The 10,000-nt window shown below is 38.6% G+C and overlaps 1 protein-coding gene across 5 annotated transcripts in view; it reads left to right on the top strand.

Annotated features, from left to right (window-relative positions):
- Window positions 1-10,000, top strand: part of LOC136853155 (protein SSUH2 homolog) — a 792,844-nt gene that overhangs the window by 676,748 nt on the left and 106,096 nt on the right. For 2 of the 5 annotated variants that reach the window (XR_010857373.1, XM_067128467.1), the window contains exons 2-3: window positions 297-2,043; window positions 4,786-4,988. Coding sequence is in view for 4 of the 5 variants with exons in the window: in XM_067128467.1 (XP_066984568.1) it covers window positions 1,506-2,043; window positions 4,786-4,988 (741 nt within the window). In the remaining variant the exon portion in view is untranslated. Of the gene's footprint in view, window positions 1-228; window positions 2,044-4,785; window positions 4,989-10,000 lie in introns of those variants that run through there. The other 3 variants (XM_067128470.1, XM_067128469.1, XM_067128468.1) reach the window with 2 other exon arrangements.

The following is a 10,000-nucleotide window of genomic DNA, read 5'->3' as shown; positions in this document are numbered from 1 at the left end:
AGGACTGTAATATTTCTTGGGGGTCATTATCATTTGTTTATGCTTTTTGTACTACTAAACAATCCGGGTTAAACCCCCATATAGGGTCACTATCTAGGAAAGGTCCCATTTTTCACTTATGATTTGTTTCAAACTCCTTTCATTTATTTTTTTTTTATTTTGGTACACACTTTTTCTCCGTTGTTTCGTCATGACTATCAGTCTAGTAGTGTCATTGTAACAGCAAAATATATATTATAATAACCAGCTGTCTTGTTGACGAGACGTTTCATGTGATACATTTCTCCCCTCATCAGGAAACTTGAACTATTGAAGTGCTAAAATATATTACACAAAAAAAAAATATAAAAAAACCGTGCAGGTGCAAATCGAATAATCAATCTCTCTTCTCCCAATCATCGTGAAATGAGCCGAGGATATATTCATCGACATCTTTGATCAAAATAACATCGAAAGAAAAATAAAAAAATTATTCGATTGTCAAATTTGCAAAAAATCTCTCTTCGTCAATTTTTTTCTTCACACCCTGCCGTTCTAGATCCCCCCTCACGTCCACAAAGGTTACTTAAACCCCCCCCCCCGACCCCCTTTCCCAAAGCTAAATAAAGCTGCTACGACCCTCTTTGGAAACCTCAAGCACTCGCAAACTTTTAAAAGTTGACTTAAAATAATAATCGATCCGTTCTCTCGTGAATGTCGAGGGGGCGTCCTTCCTTCCCTTCCCGGTGGATGAGGCCAGAGTCTGGTGGGTAAGTGAAATGGAGTGAAGACTGCGTTCCACCATTTGGAAGGTGCAACAGACAAGTGGACCCTCTGGAGAGAGTGCTATAGTGTTAGAAGCGGCAAAGAAGTTTGTTATAGAGATTTGTAAATGAGGATTGTTGTATATATATGGTGTAAAATTGTTGTGAAGTATTCTACTAAAGCGACGGCGGCGTTGGTAGCGTTCTCGTGAAGGATTGCAGAAGAAGAGTGATGAAAGCCGTGTGAAGCGCGGTGGTGACTTCAACGCCCGCAAGATGGCGGCCATGTTATCCAGCAGAGAATGAACGGAACCCGAAGTCGCCTTTGATTCCGCCGAAGAAGGAAGGTGTCCTCGGTGGCAGTGGTGCCTCGCGGAGCCGGAAGAAGAAGAAGAAGACGAAGAAGGACCCTTCCGGGAGAAGGCGGCGGCGGCGGCGGTGGTGTAGGTGGCTGTGGCGGTGTTGCAAGGGCAGTGCGCCCGCCCTGCTGTGACACAGCTGATGGTGGAGGAGCCGTGAGGGATGCCGGGCTCATGGTCGGACTCTCCCGTGCCCTGCTGGGGGCGCCGCAGCAGCAGCTCTTCGGCAAGGTGACCAACCGGCCCCGAAGAACGCCATGTACTGAGACGGTTGTGAGTTGGGGACTCGTGGGTGTGGTGGAGGCCTCCAGGCACGGGCCCCAGGGACACCCCCAGGCCGCCCCCAGGGGCCCCGGACCTGCTCGCCCACTCTGGCTGGGCGGCCCAGGGGCGGGGGGCGGCCATGAACGGACGCGTGGTCCAGCAGGAGGAAGTGGTGACGGTGCAGGTGGCCTCGACCACCACGACGGCCTCTTCCGCCACCAGAACCAATGGTCCACCGCCCCCGCCCCCGCCTCCGCCGCCGCGAAGGGCTCTGCTCCTGGAGCAGCGGCGGGTGGGGGGCGGCGGCGGCCGCATCGCTGGTCCGCTCTGCGCCGACGGAGGCGGAGAATTCACCTTCGAGCTCATCGAGAACTACCCGACGCTGGGGCTGTCGGCGGTGCAGGACGGGTCGGGGACGATCATCAACTGGCGCGGGGCGCGCGGGGGCGGGCCCCCCCGCTTCTCGACGCGGGGCGGGGTCCCGCGGAAGGACAACAAGGACATTCTGGACTCCTACTCCACCAGGTGCGGCAGCAGGTCGCCGAGGACGAGGCCGTCCGTGCTGGATCCGTACTTGCCGAGCTTCCAGCACCTGCTGTGTGACCTCGACCTGGTCAATTCGTCTCTGCACCTCAAGAATTATCCCGTTTGCGAGAACGATCTCTTCGATGTGCAGAGTGAGTAGATTAGTCGGTGTGGTGGTGGTGATGGTGATGGTGATGATGATGGTGATGGTGATTCGTGATGACGGTGTTCATGGTGTTGAACGTGATATATGGTGATCTGGATTTACTGTGATTGACGCTGCATGGTGGCGGTATATATATTTTTTTTTTTACTTGTGTTTTCTATAAAAATAAAAGGCTGGTGGCAGTATATTTAATTTTTTAATTTATATTTTCTAAAAAAAAAAAAAATTCGACTCTTTAGGTTTCATCTTCATCCCGTTTTTCTTACAGTTTTTAATTATTTTCATCGCCCTGTCTTTTGTTCACAATCTCCCCCGCCCCCTCCCCAAAAAAAAGTAACCCAGCATCCCAAAATTTCAGAAGACCCATTCCCCCAGAACTTCTCTGTTTACTCATTATTTTTTCTTGTATTGTCTTACGATCGGCGCCGAGTCCTTATCTTACCGATCAGATGGCACTCGTGATTGGTAAGTACCCGCATGTCTAAGTGTCTGATTGGCCTGATAGATAAAAACGTTGCCACAGACATCGCATACGTTGGAAACCTCGTGGTAGGTTGTGTCATGTTGAGTTTGCTGATCTCGTGATGGGTTGAAATATATAGAGTAATAATTCCACCATACAGATCAGAGGGGTTGTAGTATATGAACCTTCATTATTGTTATAATTCCTGGTTACAAAAACCCCTGATTGGTTGTGGTAAATGTCAGGAGGTTTGTAGTGTACTCACTGCATAAAGTTCGTAAATATTTTCGTAACTTTCAGTTATATGAACCTTCTTAATTGTTATAATTCGTGGTTACAGAAACCTCTGACTGGGTTGTAGTATATTCAGTTTACAAGATTCGGAATGGGGTTAAATTACTTGCCATACAAATCTAAATGGGTTGTAGTGATTGTAGCATGTAGAATACCGAGGGGTTATACAGAACTCGTATACATTCAACATACAGATTTGAATGTTGCATACAATTCCTGCAGTTCACTCAGGATACAAAGCTTAAAGGGTTGTACAACCAATTCCTCAAATACCTCTCAAGAGCTATAATGATTCAGCATACAGATTGAAGGGTTGTATATTTAGTGTACAGATACCTTTAGTTGTTAAAATATACAATCTCCTTGATTGTTTTTTATATATTTTTAATAATAATAATGATGATAAAATGGCAATACACATGATTATTCTTTAGGGTTTTAAAGACCTAAGGCCTGAAGTTTTTGCACCAGTTATATTTTAAGGGTCATAAAAAAATTGCATTTTCTTGACGAAGGGTTGTACAGTCACGTATAGATCTCCAGGTGGGGTTGAATACACACACATTGCACAGATTATTGCAAGAGCTGGGTAGTTATCAATGCAGGAGATTCTTTGAGAGGTCTGGACTAGATTCAGTTCACGTACCTTTGCAATTGCTGCGCAGTCCTCAAAGATATTTGTGAAATATTCAGTTGAACAGTTATATTGCTTCTAGATTTTGGAATTCATAATTAACTCAGGTCAACATCAGTTATGTTTTAATGATGGCAAATAATTAAATATAAATTCCTGCACATTTTTGACCTGTGACCCAGTTCGTCCCCTAGCTCAAGCTAATTGAATATTTTAGCAAGAGGCGCTCACTTGCGGACTGACAGGTGAGTTTCTGATTATTTTACGAAAGGCGAATAGTCAGTCATGCATTGAAATTTGAGTTACTGTAAATATGGCTGACTTCAGTCCCTGTCCCCCTAGCCACAGCCCCATTCATTCCTTTTACTGCGCCTCCATTCATATTCTCTTTCTACCAGCGTACTTTCCCCAACGCCCTCCAAAGAATTCCTTCATAGTGCAGCTGATAAGTTTTCCTCCTGTTACGCCTTTCAAACCTTTTCGCTGTCAAATTTCCGTTTCAGCGCCGAATAACCTTTATCATTAGAGGTCCCAGCACTTGACCTTTAACCTAAATTCCATATTCTGCTCTACTGACTTTTTGTAAAGTGGCCCAGGTGAGGTTTTATACAATGTAAGATTCCAGGTACAAGTCAGAGTCACCTGTGTTTGCGAATTCCCCTCTGTGCCGCGTCACGAATCGCAGGTGAGTTTCCAACGAGTCTCTTCGTTGTTGAAAATGATGACAGTGATATAATGTGTAAACTTCAGTAGTAGCATTATTATTTGTCCAGTATCTGAGACACGTCCTACCCCTTCTTCAGCTTTTGATTTTTTTTTTTTTTTTTTGAAAGAGTCCCACTTCTTACCGTTATGCAGTAGATGAGAAATTTGTTGTTCCATTTTGGTACATGTTCCCATTTCATTGTGCTTCAATACATTCTATGGCTTATACTGTAGGTTCTGTTAAGCAATTTGTGTATTTGTTATGCATATTCAGTATATATATACATCATATATACATATACATAAATATACATACATATATATATATATAAGAAAGAAAAGTATTCGTGTTTCATGTGATAAACGCATATATATTTACACACATTTTACATTATAAGTATATAGTATATGTATATATATATATATATATATATATATATATATATATATATATATATATATATATATATACATATACATATACATATACATATACATATACATATACATATACACATATTTAACTCACACACACGCACACATGACGCAACCCCATCCCGAAAACCCCCTACGATATATCAGAGCGCCTCTAACACTCCCTCCCCCCTTTTTCTCTCCCACTTCTACCACAGTGTCGGTCCCCCCTCCTGACTGCGGCGGAGAGGAAGAACGCGATAGGACGGAAACCCGGGGGCCTCTGCCCCCGGGCCCCCAAATTACGGACCACCAGGCCCGGGCTGCCCTATTGGCCCACGTGGCCGACCGCTGCTGCTGGGGTTCCGGCGCCGCCAAGAAGATGGCCATCGCTAAAATCAACTACGATTCCGCCTTCCATGTGAGTTGGTGGTGTCGTGATTTTGTCTTTATGAGGAAGAAAATATTTATGTGTCGTTTTTATGTGATGATGATGATGATGATGATAGTCATTTATTATTATTATTATTATTATTATTATTATTATTATTATTATTATTATTATATGATGATAATTAATAGTAATAAATCATTTATTATTATTATTATTTTTTTATATGATGATAATTAATAGTAATAAATCACTTATTATTATTATTATTATTATTATTATTATTATTATTATTATTATTATTATTTCATAACTTTTGAAAATTAAAATTCCTACCGTAGTTTTTTTCGAATAGTTTATAGTAATACCAATTAATTATTATTATTATTATTATTATTATTATTATTATTATTCAGTAACTATTAATATTTATTATTATTATTATTATTATTATTTTAATTAAGTAGCTTTGCAAAAAGATAAAATATGAACATGCTTATATTTTCTTCCTCTTCATATATATATATATATATATATATATATATATATATATATATATATATATATATATATATATATATATATATATATATATATATATATATATATATATATATATAGTAGAGTTAGAATATTTATTTACACAAATATATATATCCATAAACTTTCTGTTTCCAAAAAGATTCTGCCTTAACACATATCTGTCAATCAAAGGAGAAATAAATATCTTTTCCACATCTCATGAACTGTTCGGACGGATCTTCATTTACTCTGACGTTGCATTCAAAACATCCCGGTGACGTTGGATGGCTTCGTACACAGAGTGGCTTAGAGATGTTCGTTTGTAAGAATTCTTACGTCGAAGTGTCTGCGGTACTCTGATAATGTTCCGTCTTGAGAGAATGGCTGATGGTGAGGTGACTTGGTTTGTCTAGATGTCTTTGATTAGTCTCTCTCTCTCTCTCTCTCTCTCTCTCTCTCTCTCTCTCTCTCTCTCTCTCTCTCTCTCTCTCTCTCTCTCACACACAAGATTATGTGACAGAAATGATAGGCTCTCTCTCTCTCTCTCTGTTATAGGAATAATTAATTGACGTTTAGTTTTAATATTTCTCTCTCTCTCTCTCTCTCTCTGTTACACAATAATTTATGCAACAAAGTGATACGCTCTCTCTCTCTCTCTCTCTCTCTCTCTCTCTCTCTCTCTCTCTCTCTCTCTCTCTCACACACGTTTATGCAACAAAGTGAATACTTCTCTCTCTCTCTCTCTCTCTCTCTCTCTCTCTCTCTCTCTCTCTCTCTCTCTCTCTCTTCTCTCAACTATAGGAATAGTTAATTGACATTTAGTTTTGATGCATTCTCTCTCTCTCTCTCTCTCTCTCTCTCTCTCTCTCTCTCTCTCTCTCTCTCTCTTAATTACTGTTTGAACACGTATGTATTTTCCTATCATTTGTGAAATTGTCGATAATCCTTGTGATGATACAATCTAGGGCAGACCCAGAACTCGAAGAACTTCCCCTAAGAGATATTGCCACTTGTTAACCTGTTTTCGTGAAATCATTATCAAGATTAGAAGACCACGGTCGACAGCTACTTGGCGGCACTTAGGAAGATAATAATGATTCCTTTCACGAAAGTTATCTCGTATTTTCTTTCCTCATGTCTCTGTGAATTCGCGGTAGATTTCTACTTTTTCTATTATTATTATTATTATTATTATTATTATTATTATTATTATTATTATTATTATTATTATTATTATTATTATTATTATTATTATTCAGGAGATGAAACCTATTCATATGGAACAAGCCCACCAAAGGGGCCACTGACTTGCAATTCTTTAAGCTTCCAAAGAATATTAAGGTGTTCATTAGGAAGAAGTAAGAGGAAGTAAAGGGAAATACAGAAAGAAGAAATCCCACTTATTAAAAAAGAAAAAATAAATTAAGTTAACTAAGAGATAAAAATGTATTTTTTTTTTCTCTTCTCACCTACCTTTTCGAATTTTATGACCACCGCTACTCCTTCCATTAAGAAAAGACCCTCCAATCCGGAGCTTTGGGGGTCTATAAGTGACCCAGTGTTATTTTATAATTAAGAAAATAATAACATTTATGATATGATCACATCTTCTCAGTTTCTCAGTACCTTAGAAGCGGCTGTCCATATTATTATCTGTGGCAATGGTGCTAACTTCAGTACTAGTAGATATATATATATATATATATATATATATATATATATATATATATATATATATATATATATATATATATATATATATATATAGACAGATATTAAGATAATGAGGCAGCTATATAGTGCTCCAACACAGATTGTTTAATAAGAATAACCTTGAATCTAGTCTAACTGCGAACCGTTATATTTATAAAACAAAATACTATGTTAAAGTATCTTTCATTCAAGATATTAATTTGCCCGTAATAATCATCCAGCATAAATAATCTTGAAAGAAAATATTTATGGACGAGAATGATTATAAAAATGCCACGTCGGCATTGGGTGGTCTCGGTATAATGCTGTATGAGCCGCGGACCGTGAAACTTTATCGTTGCCAGGCGTAGGATTATGGCTAACTTTAACCTTGAATAAAATAATAACTACTGAGGCTAGAAGGCTGCAATTTGGTATATTTGATGACTGGAGGTTGGATGATCAACATACCAATTTGCAGCCCTCTAGCCTCGATAGTTTTTAAGATCTGAGGGCGGACAGAAAAACGTGTTGACAGAATAAGGTACATCCGGACAGACAACGCCGGCACAATAGTTTTCTCTTCCAGAAAACTAACAGATGAAATTGTTGACAATCCCCCAATTGCAAAGGCGGACCAGGACATCTAGTTAGTCATCCTGTCTCGCCGTTTATAATTACGCATTGTAAGAAAACCCAATGAATTCAGATAAAAAAAAAAAGTACAGAGAGAATCAGTCGTATTGTCTGAATTTCTGAAGGGTATTTGTGGAGAGCTGGACCGTAACTTTAATTGCTATCATATTGTAGTTGAAATGTCAGGCCCGAATGTCTGGCCTGAGCCCAACTTTGCCCCGCAAAACAAAGGGATATTGCGATGTGCTCAAATAATACATGTGGTTATGTATATATATGTATATGAGTTGTTTTTGTATCGTTGCTTTGTTTTGCTTAGTGTAAACTATGTAGAGGATTTCTTGATTGAGGTAATATATATATGTATATATATACATATATATGTATATATTTTATATATACATGCATATGCATACATACATACATACACACCACACCTCCATGCAGGAAAACCTACAGCCTAGCCTCTCTCTCTCTCTCTCTCTCTCTCTCTCTCTCTCTCTCTCTCTCTCTCTCTCTCTCTCTCTCTCTCAGGTAAATTAGCATAATCCTATCATCCCAGGGCTCCTAAAAGGACTTCTATATATCGCATGGCCGTGGTCATCACATTTTTGGGTATTTTTATGGGGTTTGCTCCCGTCGTTAAGTTTATTTTTTCTTTCACATCTTTATTTATTTTTTATTTCACATCTTTAGTTATTTTTTTATTTAACATCTTTTCTCTAATGGACACCATCATGTAATAATAATAATAATAATAATAATAATAATAATAATAATAATAATAATAATAATAATCTTTGGAAGCTTGAATTTCAAGTCAGTGGCCCCTTTGGTGGGCTTGTTCTTTATAAATAGGGTTCTTCATCTTCTGAGTAATAATAATAATAATAATAATAATAATAATAATAATATTTTTTAAATTCTCAGTTAAATTTTAGACTTTTCAATTTATGTATTTTTTATAATCTTATTTTAGTTGGTGCCTACTTTAGAATACTCTTTTATTTTATTCTCCTTTTGGCAAAACATTTATCGGATTTTTTTTAGTAATTTGTTTATATTCATTTTTAATTTTCTGTAGAAGAAAACTGTTGTGCCGGCTTTGTCTGTCCGTCCGCACTTTTTCTGTCCGCCCTCAGATCTTAAAAACTACCTGAGGCTAGAGGGCTGCAAAATGGTATGTTGATCATCCACCCCCCAGTCATCAAACATACCAAATTGTAGCCTTCTAGCCCCAGTAATTTTTGCTTTTTTTTAAAGGTTAAGGTTGGCCATGATCATACGTCTGGCACTGTGGGTGAAAGTCTCATAGGCCGCGGCTAAGAGATACATTTGCCGTGGCTGAGAGTTTCATACAGTATTATACGCTGTATAGAAAACTCGATTGCGCCGAAGAAACTTTGGCGTAATTTTTACTGTTGATGTTAGAATAGTTGGCAGACATTTTCCACCAAGACACTAATGTAAGATTTAATGTAAGGTTTTTTTTTTGCATCCAATGTCTCCTGGTAAATAGGTGTTTCTATGTATATATATATATATATATATATATATATATATATATATATATATATATATATATATATATATATATATATATATATATATACATATATAACGTGTGTATCTAGGCTTGAGTGGGTCGATATGTATATGTATTCCTGTACGAACATCCTTGCATGTATGTTCAAAATTTATGGTATGCTTACTCATTCTATGTATAGGTTAAAGTGGAATCATCTTGCGGTTTTTTATTATTGTCATACGTTCGTCAAAACGTAACATGTGTCATGATTTAGGTAAAGTTTGGCGGTAAAGTTTGGTGGCGAAGGAAAATATTGGCTATCAGAATAATTCGTCACTTTCGGTTGCGACAAAGAGAGACTCTCTCTCTCTCTCTCTCTCTCTCTCTCTCTCTCTCTCTCTCTCTCTCTCTCTCTCTCTCTCTCTCTCTCTCTCTCTCTGCTGCCCCCTTCTCTCAGAAAAGAGACATAAATTGTACGTTCAACATCTTATCCAACAGATGTTCGGGATCACAAGTTGGTCGACCTTGGTAGGCCTCTCTCTCTCTCTCTCTCTCTCTCTCTCTCTCTCTCTCTCTCTCTCTCTCTCTCTCTCTCTCTCTCTCTAACCCACTTTTGTCCCCTTCTCAGAATCCCCCGCCTCCACAACAAATTACCGTTTTGATG

The sequence above is a fragment of the Macrobrachium rosenbergii genome, chromosome 26 (assembly GCF_040412425.1).
Source record: "Macrobrachium rosenbergii isolate ZJJX-2024 chromosome 26, ASM4041242v1, whole genome shotgun sequence".
NCBI lineage: Eukaryota > Metazoa > Arthropoda > Malacostraca > Decapoda > Palaemonidae > Macrobrachium > Macrobrachium rosenbergii.
The sequence above is the reverse complement of the archived record's forward strand: the minus strand, read 5'-3'. Positions and strand labels throughout refer to the sequence as shown.